The 22,312-nt window shown below is 49.9% G+C and overlaps 6 protein-coding genes across 6 annotated transcripts; 3 read left to right on the plus strand and 3 right to left on the minus strand.

Annotated features, from left to right (window-relative positions):
* Positions 1 to 2,531: 2,531 nt before the first annotated feature.
* Positions 2,532 to 2,948, minus strand: LOC309888441 (claw keratin-like; the record flags this gene model as incomplete). Its single annotated transcript, XM_082780763.1, has 1 exon — positions 2,532 to 2,948. One exon carries the CDS (start codon positions 2,946 to 2,948, stop codon positions 2,532 to 2,534), a length of 417 nt encoding a protein of 138 aa, XP_082636889.1.
* Positions 2,949 to 4,209: 1,261 nt separating this feature from the next.
* Positions 4,210 to 4,626, plus strand: LOC309888448 (claw keratin-like; the record flags this gene model as incomplete). The annotated part of the gene is made up of 1 exon (XM_082780770.1): positions 4,210 to 4,626. One exon carries the CDS (start codon positions 4,210 to 4,212, stop codon positions 4,624 to 4,626), a length of 417 nt encoding a protein of 138 aa, XP_082636896.1.
* Positions 4,627 to 7,202: 2,576 nt separating this feature from the next.
* LOC309888435 (claw keratin-like) lies at positions 7,203 to 7,619 on the minus strand (the record flags this gene model as incomplete). The annotated part of the gene is made up of 1 exon (XM_082780757.1): positions 7,203 to 7,619. One exon carries the CDS (start codon positions 7,617 to 7,619, stop codon positions 7,203 to 7,205), a length of 417 nt encoding a protein of 138 aa, XP_082636883.1.
* A 1,347-nt stretch (positions 7,620 to 8,966) lies between these two features.
* LOC309888434 (claw keratin-like) lies at positions 8,967 to 9,383 on the plus strand (the record flags this gene model as incomplete). Its single annotated transcript, XM_082780756.1, has 1 exon — positions 8,967 to 9,383. The coding sequence occupies one exon, from the start codon at positions 8,967 to 8,969 to the stop codon at positions 9,381 to 9,383; it is 417 nt and encodes a 138-aa protein (XP_082636882.1).
* A 2,131-nt stretch (positions 9,384 to 11,514) lies between these two features.
* LOC309888588 (claw keratin-like) lies at positions 11,515 to 12,410 on the minus strand (the record flags this gene model as incomplete). Its single annotated transcript, XM_082781005.1, has 3 exons — positions 11,515 to 11,880; positions 11,979 to 11,987; positions 12,399 to 12,410. 3 exons carry the CDS (start codon positions 12,408 to 12,410, stop codon positions 11,515 to 11,517), a joined length of 387 nt encoding a protein of 128 aa, XP_082637131.1.
* Positions 12,411 to 13,445: 1,035 nt separating this feature from the next.
* Positions 13,446 to 13,862, plus strand: LOC309888449 (claw keratin-like; the record flags this gene model as incomplete). The annotated part of the gene is made up of 1 exon (XM_082780771.1): positions 13,446 to 13,862. The coding sequence occupies one exon, from the start codon at positions 13,446 to 13,448 to the stop codon at positions 13,860 to 13,862; it is 417 nt and encodes a 138-aa protein (XP_082636897.1).
* Positions 13,863 to 22,312: the final 8,450 nt, after the last annotated feature.

Raw genomic sequence — 22,312 nt, forward strand, 5'->3', positions numbered from 1 at the left:
GCCCTGGAACCTTCCCAACGTTCATTGCCAGGAAAGGCTCCCCTTCATCATCACTCGTCTCCACTGACTGGGGGCCTTGTGTCTACATGGGCCCCAGATTCTTCCTTCTCCTGCTCTAACTGAGCTTTGCTTCAGGACTTGCTGCCCCGTGACGATGTAGCCCACAGCTGTCTGCCTATTTCTGCATCGTGACTGCTTCTGCCGCCATCTGCAAGGAGTCAGGGGCTGCCACGTGCCAGGGGCTGCCTTTCTGCCATCTCCCTTCTCCCCTAGACCTGCAATAAAAGCTTTGTTTTGCCACATTCTTGATCCTGTCTTTTCTATGACCCTTAATGCATTTGCTCCTTGCTGTGAGCCCATGCAGGCCCCCAGGGTCCATTCCTGAGAGCTGCAATCCTGGGGCATTCTCAGAGGCCCTCAGGAACTCCCTCACCTCTACGGCCATGACCATCAGAAGATGACCTTGATGGTCAGAGCAGCCGTCAGTGAAGGGTCACCACAGTGGGGCCACACACAGAACCATCACCAACCACTGCTCCCTCAGCGCTCACACCATCTCACCCTCATCCTGGGCAATTAACAGCTACAGCCCAAGATGAGAGGTTGGTAACGAAAAGCACTTCTTGTCTACTCTGGCAGCTCCCTAGGGGCTTCCTGAAGGCCTTGGACTTTTATGTCTCTGGGAACTGTCACAGCCTCCCCAACGGCAAAGACCTGGTTAGAGCCACCTGAGAGGCCACTGGGCAGAGGAGGGAGGCTGAGGGACCCCACCAGCCTTTACTCCAGCCCCTCCAGTTTCCCTTCCTCCCACATCTGCATGGAGCACTGGCAGGCTTTTCCCCACCACTGGGCTAGAAGCTCTTTCCTGTATACACAGCTTGCCTACCTGTAGCTGGGGGACACAGCTCTGGCCAAGTAGGACAGCAGTGCTCCACACAGCTCCATGCTGCAGACATGCTGCCAGGCCTTGGCTGCCCTTCCTCACACACCAGCACACAAAGCAACCTGCATGGCCAGGTCCCCAGAACACCTGGCCATAACAGCTGTGATGAGGCACACCGGCTGCCTCCCACCACTCTGCCCTCACCCAGCATGCACGGGATGCTATGTGAGGCAGCACCCAGTGGTTGGCTGGCGGCCCTTGCACTGGAGGCTGGGGAGTTGTGTGGATGGGCAGAAATGCCAATTTTCCCTTCCCCTGCCTTGAGAATTATGGGTGATGCATGTTCTCTTGAGCCCCCACCACTGACCAACATGCTGCCCCGCTCCTCTTCTTGATTTCCCTTGCAGGAACAGTCTCAAAGAAAGACCACTGTGCAGAGCCAGGATCACACGATCAGAAGACACTTAGGGAATGAAGGGACATGAGGCGGGTACAGACACGCACCATCTACTCAAGGCCTTTGTGTTTCCTGGCTCTGGATGGCTGTGATGTGTTCACGGCCATGTGGAGGACCTTGGGCAGACTTGATTGTGTCTCCTTCACCCCTTCCCAGTGCCACCACCTGCAGCTGTGCACATGGGCACAGTCAGCAGGTGGCAGCAGCCCTGACCATGCAGTGGCCATCTCTCTGTCTCCCCAGACCTCCACAGCTGACCATAGAAAAGGCAATATAAAGAGGTCAAACATGCTGTGGTGGCTGTGCAAGATGGCTGTTGCTTTTTCATGTTCTCAAAATAGGATTGGGTACTCATTGCCATTCTACCCGGTGAGAGAAGGGAGGAGGTTCAGGAGCCTGTCCTCTACAAGACCCACTGGGGCCTCTGCTTCAGTCGTAATGCCCTGTCCCAGCTGCACAAAGAATCATAGAATCATAGAGTATCTCGAGTTGGAAAGGACCCAGAAGGATCATCAAGTCCAAAACCTGACACCGCACAGGTCTTCCCAAAATTTTAGACCATGTGACTAAGTACACAGTCCAATTCCTTCATAAATTCAGACAGGCTCGGTGCAGTGACTAATTCACTGGGGAGCCTGTTCCAGTGTGCGACCACCCTCGTGGTGAAGAACGTCTTCCTGATGTGCAAGCTAAACCTCCCCTGCTTCAGCTTAACGTGCAGGAGCAAGGGTCCCAGTAGCAGAGGCAGGAGTGCAGCCAGCAGCCCAACTGCCCTGGCTCTGAGTTTTGGGGGAAGTCTGGAAGAAGAACGATGAAGAAATACCATGGGTCAAGAATGTGGTGCAACAGTGCTTTTATTAAAAGTCCATGGGAGCAGGAAGTTGACAGAAGGGCAGCCCCTGGGCGGAGGAATCCATCAGCTCCTTGGAAAAGGCACAGAGGAGGTGACCAGTAACCATGCTACATGAACAGGAGGAAGATACTGTGCTGCCTGTCACGGGGCAGCAAGTCCTGAAAAGAATCTCAATTGGGGCAGGTAAAAGTCAGAATTGGGCCGCATGCAGGCACGAGGCCTCCAAGCTCTGGAGACAGGTGACGCCAAAGGGGAGCTTTTCCTGCTGGTGTCATGTCGGGACGTTCCAGGGCAGCTGAGGAGCTCTCCTTGATCAGGGGCTGGAGCCAGAGGTGGGCTTAGCAGGGCCCGCAGTTGCCACTGAGGTACCTGAGGCCCCGACGCGAGCCGCCATATCCACAGCTCCCAAAAGCTCCATAGCCCCCATAGCCGCCAAGGCCTCCATAACCCCCAAGGCCTCCATAGCCCAAAAGGCCACCATAACCCCCAAGGCCTCCATAGCCCCCAAAGGCACCACGGCCTCCAAAAGTGCCGCCAAAGCCCCCTGCAACAGCCGGGACTCCCGCCGAGCCGACCACGGCGTGCTGAGGGAAGGAGCTGAGGATGGGCCCGGGCAAGGTGAGCACCGTGGCCGGGGGCTGGATCACCACGGTGGAGTCGGGGCACTGCCGCACGCAGGGCTCGTTGGCGCTGTCAGCCAGCGGGGCCGGGGCAGCCACCCCGCACACAGGGGCACACAGGCTGGAGCAGGACATCTTCCACGTAGGCAAGGAGTACTGCAAAGGGCAGGCAGAGTTAGGCAAGGGTCTGGGGAGAGGCTGTATTGATGGAGGCAGGGAGAGAGCCCCGAGAAGCCTCCAAGAGCACGACTTACCCAGGTGATCTGTTTAGAGACAAGCGGAGGAAGCAGGATAGAGGGCTGCAAAGCCCTCAGCCCTTTTATACCTGTCTCAGAGAGCCCCTGGCATCAAACATAGGTGGAAGCCCCAGATATTCCTGCAATGTTGCCAGCATGAATCATGACAGATGTGGAGATGCGAGGCAATTATATTCCTCCCCATCGGGGACACCGAAACACAAACATGCCCTCAGGAACAGGAGGTCATGGGAGGAACAGACCATGACACGCAACTACATCAAAGGCCAGCTGCTTTTTAAACTGACCTCATGGCACCAATAAACCCTGATTTCTTCCTAATCCCAAACTTTGTCTATGTAGAAGTGTCATGGGCAATTTGTTGAAGAAGTGCCTTTTTATCTCTGTGCACAACCAGCATACCTGTCATTACCTCCCTTTTATGGGCTGGTAAACAGAGGTGGTGGAAGATTGGGTGAAGGGATGAAGCCATCCCACCCACGTGAAGCAGCTCCCAAACACTCACCATCACCCTGTACAGGCAGTGGCTGTGAGGCACTCAAGTGGGAGTTGAGGAGCATCCCTAACCATTGCCCTTCTCCCTGCCCTGTGGAACATGTGTTACTCCTTGTTCTCCAATTCGCCTGAAGGCCAAGCAAAGAGCTGTGGCTGTGTTGGTATCATGGGTGAAGCCCAATCAACCTGGGGGATTAGAACTCATTGGGGTTTATTGGTGCCATGAGGTCAGCTCCAGCAGTGTCTAGCCTTTTATGTATGTGAGTGTCATGGTCTGTCCCTCCCATCACCTCCCTGTTCCTCAGGACACGTATGAGCCGCAGTGTCCCCAGTGTGGAGGGATATAATTGTCTCGCATCTCCACGTGTGTCATGATTTGTGCTGGCTTTATTGCATGAATATCTGACGCTTCCACCTCCGCCCCCTGCCTGATGCTGCAGCCTGTCTGGGACAGGTATAAAAGGGCTGAGGGCTTTGCAGCCCTCTATCCTGCTTCCTCCGCTTGTCTCTAAACAGATCACCTGGGTAAGTCGTGCTCTTGGAGGCTTCTCGGGGCTCTCTCCCTGCCTCCATCAATACAGCCTCTCCCCAGACCCTTGCCTAACTCTGCCTGCCCTTTGCAGTACTCCTTGCCTACGTGGAAGATGTCCTGCTCCAGCCTGTGTGCCCCTGTGTGCGGGGTGGCTGCCCCGGCCCCGCTGGCTGACAGCGCCAACGAGCCCTGCGTGCGGCAGTGCCCCGACTCCACCGTGGTGATCCAGCCCCCGGCCACGGTGCTCACCTTGCCCGGGCCCATCCTCAGCTCCTTCCCTCAGCACGCCGTGGTCGGCTCGGCGGGAGTCCCGGCTGTTGCAGGGGGCTTTGGCGGCACTTTTGGAGGCCGTGGTGCCTTTGGGGGCTATGGAGGCCTTGGGGGTTATGGTGGCCTTTTGGGCTATGGAGGCCTTGGGGGTTACGGAGGCCTTGGCGGCTATGGGGGCTATGGAGCCTTTGGGAGCTGCGGATACGGTGGCTGGCGTCGGAGCCACAGGTACCTCAGTGGCAACTGCGGGCCCTGCTAAGCCCACCACTGGCTCCTGCCCCTGATGAAGGACAACTCTGGAGCTGCCCTGGAACCTTCCCAACGTTCATTGCCAGGAAAGGCTCCCCTTCATCATCACTCGTCTCCACTGACTGGGGGCCTTGTGTCTACATGGGCCCCAGATTCTTCCTTCTCCTGCTCTAACTGAGCTTTGCTTCAGGACTTGCTGCCCCGTGACGATGTAGCCCACAGCTGTCTGCCTATTTCTGCATCGTGACTGCTTCTGCCGCCATCTGCAAGGAGTCAGGGGCTGCCACGTGCCAGGGGCTGCCTTTCTGCCATCTCCCTTCTCCCCTAGACCTGCAATAAAAGCTTTGTTTTGCCACATTCTTGATCCTGTCTTTTCTATGACCCTTAATGCATTTGCTCCTTGCTGTGAGCCCATGCAGGCCCCCAGGGTCCATTCCTGAGAGCTGCAATCCTGGGGCATTCTCAGAGGCCCTCAGGAACTCCCTCACCTCTACGGCCATGACCATCAGAAGATGACCTTGATGGCCAGAGCAGCCGTCAGTGAAGGGTCACCACAGTGGGGCCACACACAGAACCATCACCAACCACTGCTCCCTCAGCGCTCACACCATCTCACCCTCATCCTGGGCAATTAACAGCTACAGCCCAAGATGAGAGGTTGGTAACGAAAAGCACTTCTTGTCTACTCTGGCAGCTCCCTAGGGGCTTCCTGAAGGCCTTGGACTTTTATGTCTCTGGGAACTGTCACAGCCTCCCCAACGGCAAAGACCTGGTTAGAGCCACCTGAGAGGCCACTGGGCAGAGGAGGGAGGCTGAGGGACCCCACCAGCCTTTACTCCAGCCCCTCCAGTTTCCCTTCCTCCCACATCTGCATGGAGCACTGGCAGGCTTTTCCCCACCACTGGGCTAGAAGCTCTTTCCTGTATACACAGCTTGCCTACCTGTAGCTGGGGGACACAGCTCTGGCCAAGTAGGACAGCAGTGCTCCACACAGCTCCATGCTGCAGACATGCTGCCAGGCCTTGGCTGCCCTTCCTCACACACCAGCACACAAAGCAACCTGCATGGCCAGGCCCCCAGAACACCTGGCCATAACAGCTGTGATGAGGCACACCGGCTGCCTCCCACCACTCTGCCCTCACCCAGCATGCACGGGATGCTATGTGAGGCAGCACCCAGTGGTTGGCTGGCGGCCCTTGCACTGGAGGCTGGGGAGTTGTGTGGATGGGCAGAAATGCCAATTTTCCCTTCCCCTGCCTTGAGAATTATGGGTGATGCATGTTCTCTTGAGCCCCCACCACTGACCAACATGCTGCCCCGCTCCTCTTCTTGATTTCCCTTGCAGGAACAGTCTCAAAGAAAGACCACTGTGCAGAGCCAGGATCACACGATCAGAAGACACTTAGGGAATGAAGGGACATGAGGCGGGTACAGACACGCACCATCTACTCAAGGCCTTTGTGTTTCCTGGCTCTGGATGGCTGTGATGTGTTCACGGCCATGTGGAGGACCTTGGGCAGACTTGGTTGTGTCTCCTTCACCCCTTCCCAGTGCCACCACCTGCAGCTGTGCACATGGGCACAGTCAGCAGGTGGCAGCAGCCCTGACCATGCAGTGGCCATCTCTCTGTCTCCCCAGACCTCCACAGCTGACCATAGAAAAGGCAATATAAAGAGGTCAAACATGCTGTGGTGGCTGTGCAAGATGGCTGTTGCTTTTTCATGTTCTCAAAATAGGATTGGGTACTCATTGCCATTCTACCCGGTGAGAGAAGGGAGGAGGTTCAGGGGCCTGTCCTCTACAAGACCCACTGGGGCCTCTGCTTCAGTTGTGATGCCCTGTCCCAGCTGCACAAAGAATCATAGAATCATAGAGTATCTCGAGTTGGAAAGGACCCAGAAGGACCATCAAGTCCAAAACCTGACACCGCACAGGTCTTCCCAAAATTTTAGACCATGTGACTAAGTGCACAGTCCAATTCCTTCATAAATTCAGACAGGCTCGGTGCAGTGACTAATTCACTGGGGAGCCTGTTCCAGTGTGCGACCACCCTCGTGGTGAAGAACGTCTTCCTGATGTGCAAGCTAAACCTCCCCTGCTTCAGCTTAACGTGCAGGAGCAAGGGTCCCAGTAGCAGAGGCAGGAGTGCAGCCAGCAGCCCAACTGCCCTGGCTCTGAGTTTTGGGGGAAGTCTGGAAGAAGAACGATGAAGAAATACCATGGGTCAAGAATGTGGTGCAACAGTGCTTTTATTAAAAGTCCATGGGAGCAGGAAGTTGACAGAAGGGCAGCCCCTGGGCAGAGGCATCCATCAGCTCCTTGGAAAAGGCACAGAGGAGGTGACCAGTAACCATGCTACATGAACAGGAGGAAGATACTGTGCTGCCTGTCACGGGGCAGCAAGTCCTGAAAAGAATCTCAACTGGGGCAGGTAAAAGTCAGAATTGGGCCGCATGCAGGCACGAGGCCTCCAAGCTCTGGAGACAGGTGACGCCAAAGGGGAGCTTTTCCTGCTGGTGTCATGTCGGGACGTTCCAGGGCAGCTGAGGAGCTCTCCTTGATCAGGGGCTGGAGCCAGAGGTGGGCTTAGCAGGGCCCGCAGTTGCCACTGAGGTACCTGAGGCCCCGACGCGAGCCACCATATCCACAGCTCCCAAAAGCTCCATAGCCCCCATAGCCGCCAAGGCCTCCATAACCCCCAAGGCCTCCGTAGCCCAAAAGGCCACCATAACCCCCAAGGCCTCCATAGCCCCCAAAGGCACCACGGCCTCCAAAAGTGCCGCCAAAGCCCCCTGCAACAGCCGGGACTCCCGCCGAGCCGACCACGGCGTGCTGAGGGAAGGAGCTGAGGATGGGCCCGGGCAAGGTGAGCACCGTGGCCGGGGGCTGGATCACCACAGTGGAGTCGGGGCACTGCCGCACGCAGGGCTCGTTGGCACTGTCAGCCAGCGGGGCCGGGGCAGCCACCCCGCACACAGGGGCACACAGGCTGGAGCAGGACATCCTCCACGTAGGCAAGGAGTACTGCAAAGGGCAGGCAGAGTTAGGCAAGGGTCTGGGGAGAGGCTGTATTGATGGAGGCAGGGAGAGAGCCCTGAGAAGCCTCCAAGAGCAGGACTTACCCAGGTGATCTGTTTAGAGACAAGCGGAGGAAGCGGGATAGAGGGCTGCAAAGCCCTCAGCCCTTTTATACCTGTCTAAGGGAGCCTGTGGAATCAGGCAGGAGGTGGAAGCCCCAGATATTCCTGCAATAAAGCAGACACCCTTGATGACATACATATAAATGCAGGGCAATTATATCCGTCAGTTATTCATTCAATTACTAGCCTCAGACATTCATGTAGTAAAGCCAGCACTAATCATGGCAAACGTGGACTCAGGGCAATTGTATCCCTCCCCACCAAGGACGCTGAGGCAAAAGCATGCCCACAGGAACAGGAGTTGATGAGAGGGACAGACTGTGACATGCAACTACGTGAAAGTCACCAACTGCTGAAGCTGACCTCACAACACCAATAAACCCTGATTTCTACCTTATCCCAAACTTTGTCTATGTGGAAGAGTCAGAGGTATTTTGCTAAAGAACCACTTTGCTACACTGTGCACAGTCAGCACGCCTGTGATTACTTCCGTTTCAGAGGGTGATAAACGGAGGTGGTAGAAGTTTGGGTAAGCAGATGAAGCCATCCCACCCACTTGCAGAAGCTTCCAAACACTCACCATCACCCTGTACAGGCAAGGGCTGAAGGGCACTTGGGTGGGAGTTGAGGAGCATCCCTAACCATGGCCCTTCTCCTTGCCCTGTGGGACATGTACTACTCCTTGTTCTCCAATTCATCTGAAGGCCAAGTAAAGAGCCGTGGTTTTGTTGGTACTGAGGGTGAACCCCGATCAACCTGGGGGATTAGGAATTCATTGGGATTTATTCATGACATGAGATCAGCTTCAGCAGTGGCTGGCCATTCATGTATGTGTATGTCATGGTCTGCTCCTCCTGTCACGTTCCTGTTCCCCAGGGCACATTTGTTCCTCAGTGTCCCCAATGGGGAGAGATATAATTGCCCCGCATCACCACGTGTGTCATGAGGGGTTGTCAGCATTGTTGTATGAATATCTGAGGCTTCCACCTCCTGCCTGATTCCACAGGCTCCCTGAGACAGGTATAAAAGGGCTGAGGGCTTTGCAGCCCTCTATCCTGCTTCCTCCGCTTGTCTCTAAACAGATCACCTGGGTAAGTCGTGCTCTTGGAGGCTTCTCGGGTCTCTCTCCCTGCCTCCATCAATACAGCCTCTCCCCAGACCCTTGCCTAACTCTGCCTGCCCTTTGCAGTACTCCTTGCCTACGTGGAAGATGTCCTGCTCCAGCCTGTGTGCCCCTGTGTGCGGGGTGGCTGCCCCGGCCCCGCTGGCTGACAGCGCCAACGAGCCCTGCGTGCGGCAGTGCCCCGACTCCACCGTGGTGATCCAGCCCCCGGCCACGGTGTTCACCTTGCCCGGGCCCATCCTCAGCTCCTTCCCTCAGCACGCCGTGGTCGGCTCGGCGGGAGTCCCGGCTGTTGCAGGGGGCTTTGGCGGCACTTTTGGAGGCCGTGGTGCCTTTGGGGGCTATGGAGGCCTTGGGGGTTATGGTGGCCTTTTGGGCTACGGAGGCCTTGGGGGTTATGGAGGCCTTGGCGGCTATGGGGGCTATGGAGCCTTTGGGAGCTGCGGATACGGTGGCTGGCGTCGGGGCCTCAGGTACCTCAGTGGCAACTGCGGGCCCTGCTAAGCCCACCTCTGGCTCCAGCCCCTGATCAAGGAGAGAACCTCAGCTGCCCTGGAACGTCCCAACATGACACCAGCAGGAAAAGCTCCTCTTTGGCATCACTCATCTCCAGAGCTTGGAGGTCCTGTGCCTTCATGGGGCCCAGCTCTCTCTTTATCATGTCTAGTTGGGCTTTGCTTCAGGACTTGCTGCCCCATGACAATGCAACCCCATGGAACTGCCTTTTCCTGTGGCTGGCTGCTGCTCTCCTCTTCTCTGCATATTGCAAGTAGTTGGAGGCTGCCTCTGCCCAGGGGCTGCCCTTCTGCCGTCTCCTTGCTTCCCTGGACCTTCAATAAAAGCTCTGTTGCACCACATTCTTGACCCATGGTATTTCTTCATCATTCTTCCAGACTTCCCCCAAAACTCAGAGCCAGGGCAGTTGGGCTGCTGGCTGCACTCCTGCCTTTGCTACTGGGGTCTTTGGGCTGCTGGGGCAGGGCATTACGACTGAAGATCAGAGGCCCCAGTGGGTCTTGTAGAGGACAGGCCCCTGAACCTCCTCCCTTCTCTCACCGGGTAGAAAGGCAACGCATCCCCAATCCTATTTTGAGAACATGAAAAAGCAACAGCCATCTTGCACAGCCACCACAGCATGTTTGACCTCTTTATATTGCCTTTTCTATGGTCAGCCGTGGAGGTCTGGGGAGACAGAGAGATGGCCACTGCATGGTCAGGGCTGCTGCCACCTGCTGACTGTGCCCACTGGGAAGGGGTGAAGGAGACACAACCAAATCTGCCCCAGGTTCCCCTCACATCCATGTACCCATTGCAGCCATTCAGAGCCAGGGAGCACAAAGGCCTTGAGTAGGTGGTTAGTGTCCGTACCCGCCTCATGTCCCTTCGTTTCCCAAACGTCTTCTGATCGTGTGATCCTGGCTCTGCACAGTGCTCTTTCTTTGAGACTGTTCCTGCGAGGGAAATCAAGAAGAGCAGCGGGGCAGCATGTTGGTCAGTGGTGGGGGCTCAGGAGAACACGTATCACCCGTAATTGTCAAGCAGGGGAAGGGGAAAACGGCTGTGAACTGTCAGAGCAGCCACAGCTTTCCTCCACCACCTGCACAGAAGTTTGTGTGTCTCCTTTTGTGCCTGGGGACATCTTTTCCAGTTCTGCCCATCCGCACCACTCCCTAGGCTCCAGTGCAAGGACCACCAGCCAACCACAGGGTGCTGCCTCACATAGCATCCCGTGCATGCTGGGTGAGGGCAGAGTGGTGGGAGGCAGCTGGTGTGCCTCATCACAGCTGTTATGGCCAGGTGTTCTGGGGACCTGGCCATGCAGGTTGCTTTGTGTGCTGGTGTGTGAGGAAGGGCAGCCAAGGCCTGGCAGCATGTCTGCAGCATGGAGCTGTGTGGAGCACTGCTGTCCTACTTGGCCAGAGCTGTTTCCCCCAGCTACAGGTAGGCAAGCTGTGTATACAGGAAAGAGCTTCTGGCCCATTGGTGGGGAAAAGCTTGCCAGTGCTCCATGGAGATTTGGGAGGAAGAGGAGGGAAACAGAACAGGCTGGAGTAAAGGCTGGTGGGGTCCCTCAAACTCCTTCCTCTGCCCCTTGGCCTCCCTGTTGACGCTAACCAGTTGTTTGCCCTTGGGGAAGCTGTGGTGACCCTCTTGTAATGGCCGTGTGTGCAGGGCCTTTGGAGGAGCTGAGGGAGCGCCTGTGGTGCTCTTGAGGACTCCCCAATGGCAGCTCCCACGCCTCACAGGATGAAACGAATGGAGGAAGTGTCACAGAAAAGACAGGGTCCAGAATGTGTTGTAACAGAGCTTGTTTTTTTTTTGTTTTCAGGTCCAGGGGAGTAGGGAGATGGCAGAAGTGTAGTCCCTGACTCCTTGCAGAAGGCAGAGCATTGGTGAGCAGCAGCCTTGCAACAGGAGGCATCCAATTCTTAGCTGTATCATTGTGGGGCATTGATTCCTAAAGCAAAGCTCTAGCAGGGAGGAGAAGCACAGAGGAGCCCCATGCAGGTACCACGCCTCCAAGATCTTGAGCCCGATGATGATAAAGTGGACCCTTTAATGGCAACATCAGGTGGGAATATTGCAGGCCAATTCCAGAGCTCTCCTTCATCACAGAGTGGAGCCAGAGGTGGGCTTAGCAGGGTCTGCAGTTGCCACTGAGATACCTGAGGCCCCGGCGCCAGCCACTGTATCCACAGCTCCCAAAGGCTCCATAGCCTCCATAGTCCCCAAAGGCACTACCGCCTCCAAAAGTGCTGCTAAAACCCCCTGCAACAGCCGGGACTCCCGCCGAGCCAACCACGGCGTGCTGAGGGAAGGAGCTGAGGATGGGCCCGGGCAAGGTGAGCACCGTGGCCGGGGGCTGGATCACCACAGTGGAGTCGGGGCACTGCTGCACGCAGGGCTCATTGGCGCTGTCAGCCAGCGGGGCCGGGGCAGCCACCCTGCACACAGGGGCACACAGGCTGGAGCAGGACATCCTCCACGTAGGCAAGGAGTACTGCAAAGGGCAGGCAGAGTTAGGCAAGGGTCTGGGGAGAGGCTGTATTGATGGAGGCAGGGAGAGAGCCCCGAGAAGCCTCCAAGAGCACGACTTACCCAGGTGATCTGTTTAGAGACAAGCGGAGGAAGCGGGATAGAGGGCTGCAAAGCCTTCAGCCCTTTTACACCTTTCCCATAGAGCCCATGGCATGGGGCACGATGCGGTGGTGGAAGCCCCAGATATTCATACAATAAAGCTGAAACTCTTTTTTAAACATGTGAAGATGTGAGGCAATTATATCCTTCACCATTGGGGACACTGAGGTACAAACCTGCCCTGGGGAACAGGGAGGTGATGATAAGAAGAAACCATGATTGCCACTAATACGAAGGGTTATTGGCTTCTAAAGCTGACCTCACAGTAACAAGAAACATCAATGAATTTCTAATCCCCAGGTTGATTGGGCTTCAACCATAATGCCAACACTGCCACAATTCTTTGCTTGGTCTTTAGGTGAACTGGAGAGCAAGGAGTACCGCATGCCCCATAGGGCAAGAAGAAGGGCAATGGTTAGGGATGCTCCTCAACTCCCACCCAAATGCTTTGCAGCCCTTGTCTGTACATTGTGATGGTGTTTGGTAGCTTCTTCAAGTGGGTGGGACAGCTTCATCCCTTTACCCAAACTTATACCACCTCTGTTTACCAGCTCATAAAAGGGAAGTAATGACAGGCATGCTTGCTGTGCAGAGGGTTTCAAAGCACTTCTTCTGCTAAATACCCATGACTCTTCCATATAGACAAAGTTTGGGATTAGGAAGAAATCAGAGTTTATTGTTGCCATGAGGTCAGGTTCAGGAGTGGCTGGCCTTTCATGTAGTTATGTGTCGCAGCCTGTTCCTCCCATCACCTCCCCATTCCCCAGGATGCGTTTGAGTCTCAAATTCCCCAATGTGGAGGGATATAATTGCCCTGCATCTCTACGTTTGTCATGATTCATGATGGCTTTATTGCATGAATATCTGGGGCTTTGTCCAATGCCACCTGCCCGATGCTGCAGGCTGTTTCTAGCAGGTATAAAAGAGCTGAGGGCTTCACAGCCCTCTATCCTGCGTCCTCCACTTGTCTCTTACTGCATCACTCAGGTAAGTCCATGCTTTATGTGCCTCTTCTATTCCTCAGCAGTCACTTCATCAATTGGATGTATTGGTGTGGGTTCTGCCTTTGTTTTTGCAGTGTTGTATAGGCTTGGTTTTAATGTAGTGTTTCATAGCTACAGAAAGGATAGATATTGATTTTTTTAGGCATGGTGCTTTGAGCATTCCAATGCAATTGAGTCCTTTGGCTCTCTTTCTTTGTGCTTTGGATGATGTGGTTTTTCCTGTGTCCTCCGTGTCAGGGAAATCAAGTTGTTCACACCAGCTGTCCAAGTGAAAACTGTGCTTATGCTCTGACTGATTTACTTGGTGCAGAGCATTTCCTGGGGCAGAAGCTCCAAGTACAGGACGGCAACAGGGTATTTGCAATGTGATGATGTTCTGACCCCAGCTCTGCCTTCTCTCACAGCTTTGCCTTCAAATTGAAGGATGTCCTGCTCCAGCCTGTGTGCCCCTGTGTGCGGGGTGGCTGCCCCGGCCCCGCTGGCTGACAGCGCCAACGAGCCCTGCGTGCGGCAGTGCCCCGACTCCACCGTGGTGATCCAGCCCCCGGCCACGGTGCTCACCTTGCCCGGGCCCATCCTCAGCTCCTTCCCTCAGCACGCCGTGGTCGGCTCGGCGGGAGTCCCGGCTGTTGCAGGGGGCTTTGGCGGCACTTTTGGAGGCCGTGGTGCCTTTGGGGGCTATGGAGGCCTTGGGGGTTATGGTGGCCTTTTGGGCTACGGAGGCCTTGGGGGTTACGGAGGCCTTGGCGGCTATGGGGGCTATGGAGCCTTTGGGAGCTGCGGATACGGAGGTTGGGCTCTAAGCCACAGGTACCTCAGTGGCAACTGCGGGCCCTGCTAAACTCCAAAGGCCCATGGAATGCAGTGCTGCATCTGCCTTGAGCCTTTACAAACAGCTGCCCTTGATTTCTACCACCAGATGCAGAACAAATCTTTCAGTCCCTCTTTCAGCTGTGTCAAAGCAGCTACTTTAATCTACTGCTCCTTGCTTTTTTGCAGAGAATAACCTTGCAGATATGTATTTGGGGGCTTCAGGATATTAACATTGCCTTTTTAAAGCTCCCCTCTATCTGCAATACAGTAGAGCAGTGCTCATCCTCGGGTGAGTGTCTCCTCTCTCTGCCCAGATCTGAGGTTCCTGAATGGTGTTAAGAAGGGGAAATCTTTGAGGTGAAGTCCTGTGTTGTAACTTGCTGCAGCTTTAGTATTTCTGTGATTCCATTTCATTGTTTCTGTGTTTTTTCTTTTCTCTTGTTTTCTTTTCTTTTTTTTTTTTTTTTCTTTCAATTTCTACTGCATTTTCCATTCATATTAAAGAATCTGTATTGCATCAATAAAATTTCTTGTCTGAATTTTGTCTTCACTTTGATGCGAGATATCTTTATACATTGTTGATGATGTGAAATACCAGATGGCAAGTGGGTTTGGTTATATTTTTGTGGAAGCACTGTTTTTCTCTTAGAAAACATTTTGAAATAAAATGTGGGAAAGTTTAAAGGCAAAATTCAGATTTATGCTTTTAATGATTAATAGAGTAATGGAAACTAAACTAGTTAAGCGTTTCTTTCTTGTTGATCCTGTGGGAAAATTATGCACATTTTCACATTAAAAACAATTTAGTATAGAGGAAATTGATACACTTTTCCTTTCCTCTCGATGGAAAGACAAAAGAAAATTTTTATTGGGACACAAAGCAATGTTTTTTCAGCTCATTGGAAACTTCTGCTTATCGTTGCCACCCACCAGTTGTGATGCACCATGTTTTCACCCTGCAGCATGTCTACTGCCTTTGCTTTCCTCTGCAGGTATCTCTGGAGCTTCCTTTCAGTCTTATGGCCTCAGGGAAGCTCCATGCTATGTGTTGGAAGGCTATGCCTAGGCCCTGGGTTTCTCCACCTGGAGAGCTGCATCCAGCAAGGCATGCCTTGCTTGGGGCTTGGGTCCAAGTGTTGGAAAGTTGCTCTGTCCTGAGATGGACATGGGAAATTTGGCACAGATCATTACCTGAGAAGTGGCAACTGTCAGGGACTCAGGTTGGTCCTGGGGGCTGTCAAATATTAAGCTCATATCTAATGAGATCATGTAGAAAAGTGTGTGTGTGATTTTGTGATACTTGTGCACAAAGAGGAAACATGAAATACCTATGACAACGAATAAATATACTATAAATTCAATTGAGAAGTGAAAGAAAAAAGCAGCAATTATGTTGTAATGAAAACCAAAAGTCATAGTTTGGTATAGAAAATTTATTTGGAAGGAGACAGCTTTTCTACAATTCTGGAACAAAATTGTACATAATATAAAGATTATCTTTCTGGGGGTTCACTGTAGTCTGGTTTATCACCAGGACCAAAGTGATGCAGCCTATATATATACATATATATTTTTTTTTTCCTTCGGTGCAGTTGCTGTGTGCAATTTCTAGCATCCTAAGTCACCTCTCTAGACTCAGTGTCAATAACGTAACTGAAGTAAACAAAGCACAACGTAAGCAGATGACTAAACCAGAAAGCCAGAGGCTAACAAACCTAAGCTAAAGGCAAAAGGAGAAACTGCACATATGAGCTGCCTCTCACAGGTGCTGAGTGTTCACAGCTCTCCTTCAGCTGGAGCCAGGCGATGCCCAATGCTGAGCTCCTGCCTGGCCGCTCAGCCCTCCTGCATTGCCAGGGGCTTGAGCTACCTGAAGCCGCTCCACATCCCAGCTCAGTATGTCCACCGTTTTCCAGAGCGGTACAAGTTGCATGGATGTGTCCATTGGGAAGAATATGTGTAGGAGTATTTAGGAGCGCACCGAGGCTCTGGGCGAGCAATAACCTGCGGGGTGAGTTTCTCCACTGCAGCCTCCAGCCTCCCCTGGGCCTCTGCTGGCAGGGGGGCTGCAGCAGGGGGCTCCGCCAGGGCCACCTCGGAGGGCTCTGAGGCTCCCACCACTGTTTGCTGGGGGTAGGTGGTGAGGATGGGCCCTGGGAAGGTGACGACGACGGGTGGTGGGTAGATGATCACCCGGGAGTCGCCGCAGGCAACCACGCAGGGCTCGTTGCTGCTGGCAGCCAGGGGCTGAGGACACTTCGCCTCGCAGGGGTTGCTGCATGCCAGCTGCTCGGAAGCCATTGCCTGGCTGCGGAGGAGGGTCCTGCAATTTCATTGTGAAGTTAGAAGGGAGGAAAATAGGGGAAAAAAACCCCAAATATACCCCGTGTGCTTGGCTGCTGATACTTCTGTGCTTGACTCCAAGAGATCTTAAGAGAGATAATTTGAATAAAGAAAACAGCATAGCTTCTCTCCCCAGCTCAACAACATTTTACTTAGCCTGCATCTATTTATCTTTTCTAATTTGCTGCTTTAATCGTGCTCCCTCCTCATCCTCTAGGAGCAAAAATCTGGCCCTTTTCCTGTGTGCCAATTCCAAACCACACATGTGCTCTAAAAGCTCCCCGTCTCTTGCAGTATTTCCTGGAGACGGGTTGGGTCTTGTTCCAGCAGCCTCCCTCCTCCTCCCACAGGCAGCCTCTCAGGGCAGTGCCTACATTCTTTGTTTTACAGAGAGGGGTGCAAAGGGCGGGGAGAGCCAGGTTTTCAATAGAAAACCTGAGTACCGAGTGATCTGTTTAGCAGCCTGCTTAACGTCTTCTATTTTCCATGCAAATTTCTGGTATTACCGAGCATTGTTCCATTAAAGCACAGAAGAAATAAAGGCTAAGAATAAAAGGGGGATTAAAAATACCGTTTTAATAAGTAAAACACCACACTTACAATATTTAAATTGTGGATTAATGGTTTTGCCAACCCGAATGCAAAACTTGCAGCTCTAGATTGGGGCTTGGGTACAGACAAATTTAATAATGGTTATTTCTTTCTTCACATTAAATCTCTACATACAAGCTAGTTCTCCGTGGTATAGCATCACACTAATTTTTAAACTTGTAAATCAAAGACATGGTACAGTGAAGAATAAGGAAAAAGTATTAATTTGTTCTCAGTTAAGCCCTGTGTGTTGCAGTGTATTAAATTACTGTCCTTAAACGTTTGAAAATGAGGACTAGGGGATATGGCAGCTTTAAAGCACTCCTCACAGTAAGTAAATGCAGAATGCTTCTAAAGGTAGAGGGAGGATAATTTGGAGCTAATCTATAAAATCAGTAAGTCTTATGTATGGAGAAGTGATATACAGGTTCTTAAATTATGTAGCCAAAAACACTTTATAATAAACAATTAAACCACAAAGCATAAAATGAAAGTATCTTAAAAGCTACTTTCCCTGACTTCAGGAGCTCAGTGCTACCTTGTACAAGATGCTAGCACAGGGAATAGGCAGGGCAATGAGCTCCCATCTATTTACTTGTCTCAGCTGTATTCTCAAAAGTAATTTCAAATATACTCAAAAGGATTCTCAAATACATCATTCTTCAGGGAGAGGGGAAGCATGTCTGCTATTTTTCCCCAAATACCTTTAGGTTAGAATTTAGCTTTGACCCAAAAAAATGCTTACCTCCATCTTTGTAAGAGCACATTAAAATGCTAGCAAAGTCACATTTTATTAGTTAGAAATGAAAGCTTATTTTCCACAGTTACATTATGTAATAGTATCGAACCATCACCAGGTGTAATTTGTTGGGACTCCAAATAAATTAGCTAAGATTAGCTAAAACAGATTAAGAATAAAAGCAATGCTGCATCTCTGTAGTTACACCGAACTACCTTCAAACAATGAGGTTTTACTTCAACAGTTGTCTAGAAAATTCCCCCACTTAACAACTGACAAATTTCTTATGCATGGCATATATGTAAAAACAGAGCTAAAATCTATTCTTAGTACTTTTCTGAGAAATCTTCTAAATGGAGAGTAAAATTTCCCAATTCTCTCATAAAATTAGTAGCCCAAAGGAGTCTTGAAAAACTCTTCCTTTTATTTTACAGCCTTTATCCAGCAGACAAAAAAACATCTGTAGAAAGATGCTTACTAATGTCTCTGATAGAGGATTTAGTCCCAAGTTTAACAAAACTTACGCTAAAATAACATTAAACTCAAGATTTTTATAGTTGTCAAATCAGACTTACTCAGTGTACCGCAGAGAACAAGTCAAGAGAAGTAGTGAGAAGAACCTTGCACGGAAAGTGTATTTATATCCTTTCTCAGATTGCCTGGAGGATCTGAGACGCCCTTTGTGTAAAGGGCCTTAATTACTTATGAAGCAAACTTTGTTGCATGTATTACTCCTGTACTTGCTGTAATTGTTTTGCTCACTGTTTATGATTATCTAAAGCTAAGTTAGGTAATAATTCAAAATGCAGACTGTAGCCTGCAAGTTCCTTTCATCTTGAAATTTCCTTGTTTTACTCTACTGATTTCATTAGGAATTAAAAATACATGAATGAATAGGCTTCTAGTGACTTACCTTTGCTAAAAACAGGATTGCACCGGGAGTTTTAGAAATGTCAGTGACAAATTGTGTCAACACATGCAAGATTTATTTTCCATATTGGAAATACAGGTAACATCTCCAAACATTCTCCATGCCTAGATAAATCTCTAGAAGCACAGGGCTTCTTCCTCATCTGATATAATGTTAGTGAGGCTGATGGATGTGTTCTTACCCAAGCCAGAGGAGTTATCTGGTGCAAAAACTTTAAACAGCAGAACTATCACAAAACTATCTATTAAATAAAAATGAAGTCATCTCCAATTATGAAGTCTAAAATGAGGAGTTGATTAAATAAATGTTTTACACTTTTCATTCTGTATGAGGTCAGAGCAGTCTAAATCCACTAGGATATTATTACTATTAACATAAAATAACTTCCAAGTTTGGCATACTAACATGTTTGTGAAGTACTTTGAAATCTTGTTTCCCCATGTCTCCAGAATATTCCTGATAAGCTCTACAGCCTGGGGGATGTTTAGGGTGTCTTCATTAAAAAGAATTAAACCCACTGTCATGGTGTTTATGACATGAAATTCTTTTTTAATGTTCTTGGTGTCTTTATGCACAAAGCTTCCCTCCAGAGGGAAGAGAGAGTGCAGTGGACCGATTTCTCAGAAAATGGGTTTCCCACCCACGCCTGTCACTGAGGTCCTCCCCCGCCCTGGAGACTGCCTCCACCAGAGGGAGCCTCCATGTGTTTGGGAGCCTCCATGTATTCAGGAGCCTCCCCTCGTGCACTGCTCCTCTGTGCACACGAGGGCAGAGTTCAGGTATTGGGAATACTGGGGCAGTCTTTGAGCTGTGGATATAGGCCACAGCAGAGGTGGCCTCAGGTTTTCATGGTTTGGTTCTTGCGAGGTGGTGTCAATACGGAGTATGCATCAAAGGAACTCACAATTCAACTGCAAATAGTGTTTTTTTCTTTCTTTTTTTTTTTTTTTCTTTTTTTTTCTTTTTTTTTTTTCCTTTTCCTTCTCCTTTCCTGTTCTCAAGGTTTCCTGGTTCTAAGTTATGCATAATTTGTAGCTAGAAGACTGCTGCCCCCCCCCCCCCCCCCCCCCCATACCCGTATTGCTATTTCAAAACATGACTTTTAAAGCACATGTAACAAGAGTGAAATTCATCCCAATAAAAGTATTCTAGCTAAGCATACTGGATTTTTGCTTCATCTCCACAGCATTTGGGAGATACCCATGAGTACAGGAAATAAGTAGGAACTGAATTCTGGCTGTCATATTAAGATGTAGTCCCTTTGCCCCACAGGAAAATGAACTATTCAGAATTCCCTCATAATTTAGCAATACTCTACAGATTTATTTTTATTTTTTTTCCCTTCTGGTTTTCATGTTGTACTCTGGAGTGACTCATAAAGGCAACAAAAGGTAAAGAGGAAAGAAGACTGCATACACCACAATATACAATGTTAATATTGTGAGCATCTATTAATTTTAAAATTATTTTAGAAAATTACATCCTTGTGTAAGGCAGGGCCATGATTAATAATAGCTCTTGCCTAGCTAAGATATGATCTATGTGGTCAAACCTGTTCTGTTCAACTTCAGAGCACAGAAGTCTTCTTTGTAAAGCTGAGTCAGGGGCACTTGCTAATGAAGAAATAATCAAAGGAAAATGCTTGTGGATGGATGCTCTGCTGATGTAGATCTGCAACATTCATTCTGGGTACTTCAAAGAAGCTCTACATGCTTACATCATCTGTAAACACATTGTATCAGCAAAAATTCTGCCCATTAGGCATGTAAGAATTAAAATATAAGTCCAGATCATTAGCAAATGTTAATCAATTATGTATTAATGTATAGATCCAACATTTCTTATGCTAGCCGAATCTCTGTCTTTCTGGTTTTATACAAACTACAAGTGAAAGTTGAATAATTCAAAATTTGAGGCAGGGCATCAGAGTCTAATTAGGATAATGCCAGAAATGACCTTGATATCTCTCCTTTAAGGTGATACTATTGCCCAACACTAGGCGTCACCTATGGCTATTATCATTATAGACCTATTTGCATAAGCCACATATTCATAAATGATTATGAAACATTTGCAGTCCTCAGCATTCTCATGGCGCTAACTACATAGGGTGTTTCCAGAAACACCTCATAAATCCCAATGTATGGCAGAAGGAGAACAATTGAATAAAGGTGCACAGATACTGGAAAAGTCCACCAGGATGCGTATCAGGCTTCTCCAAGCATGTTTGTCAGTTCAGCAGAACAGGCACTTTTCTGAAGGTCTTTCAATAGCACTAGTGGATTAAAAAAGGGAAATTTTTCTTGTGTAATGGCCTTGTGACAAGTGGTTGCTTGCTGGCTCTCTGCTTTCCAGGCTTGTCAGGACCAGTGACGTGGGGTCCAGGGCTCCATGGATATTCCATGTCTTCACCAATTCATTACTTGTGTTTAACAGCCCAGGAAACAGGGTACAAGAAGCAAAGACTTCTACTTTTTCTTCCCTGCTATGTGGGATTAACCTAGGTTTTGAGCATTGAAAAACAACAAAGAAATGTAAACAAATTGAAGTCTGTGTGAGAAACTCAGAGGAAATAGGTGTTCAAGGAACACAGAAGGAAGCAGAGGGAGCAGGGCAGATGAGACACCTCCTTCACTACGTGCTGACCAGAACAGTGTTGAAATGTATTGTCATACAAGAAAGTCTAAGTGCTAATTTATTAGGAGCAGGAAAGCAAAAGAAATCATTTAAATGATGTAAAATGCGTTTGGAGTTTATGCAGGTTGTGTGTTGTCTCTGATCCTACCATGGATCTTATTTATTTTTCCTGCTAATGCTGTGTTTTGTTATTTGTTTTGTTTTGTTATTTTTATTTTTAACATTTAGATAGAAACGTGAACCCTGCAGACAGGTTTAGAAGACACCGAGTCAACCCTGGTTTATTTAGCCTCCACAGCTCCCTCTAGTTGCCCTGTGTGTCATTACATAACCTGCCTCAGTTTCCCTTTGTTTTGAGTTTTCTTTATTTTTCTCATCTGCTTCCCAAACACTGGCCCCCAGCCCCTCATTGCACAGTGTCAGGCAGCAGCACAGATGGTACCTGGCAGAAAAGCAGCAAGCTGCTTTCCTTCTGCCACAGGTAAGGTGCACAGCCCTAGTCTTAAGTGACTTGTTGCCTTCAACACGACTATAAATATGGATGCTGAAGATGCTGTTTGGTTTCTTAGAATTAAAGAGCAGACCAGATTAAATTGTAACGGTGTACATCCAAATTTCACTACGTGAAATGTCATAATCAAGCTGAAGCCTGCCTGGTGTTGACTATGAAATAGCAATGTAAGGGATGGTCCCTGAATGGGACCATATCTGGGATCATCAGACTGATCTGTCGAAAGGTTTAGAAGGAGCTACTGTTGCTATGTATTTGTCACTATAGATGAGCAGATGCACAAAAGTAAAAGGCTGAACTGCCATTCTAGGTGAGCACAAGTTATAGAGAAAATGGAGCCAGACCCTTTATGGAGACAGATTGCAGGTATATGAGGAGCAATATGTGTAAACAATGAGAGGTGTTCTGATAGGAGGAAAAAAATTCCTGAGAAAGAACAAGAGTTTGGATCAGAGACCTAAGAAAAATCTTACATTAACCAATAATTAGATCTGAGTCTGGTGCAATTTGGCTCTATCAAACTCTAACATCCCTCTGCTATTCTGAATGATGTTATATGAAATAATTGTACATATCTGAAACTTCACTTTAAAGCAGTTATTTCTCAATGAAAATTGAATGAAGAACATGCAGAATGGGTTTTGGCATATAGGAAGAGGGGGGGGGGGTGTCAATCTTGTGGTAGTAGAGTTTACTGAAACACTGATTATTTCTAATAATGCAGTG

This window comes from Aythya marila (genome assembly GCF_965140915.1).
Source record: "Aythya marila genome assembly, chromosome: 29".
Lineage (NCBI taxonomy): Eukaryota > Metazoa > Chordata > Aves > Anseriformes > Anatidae > Aythya > Aythya marila.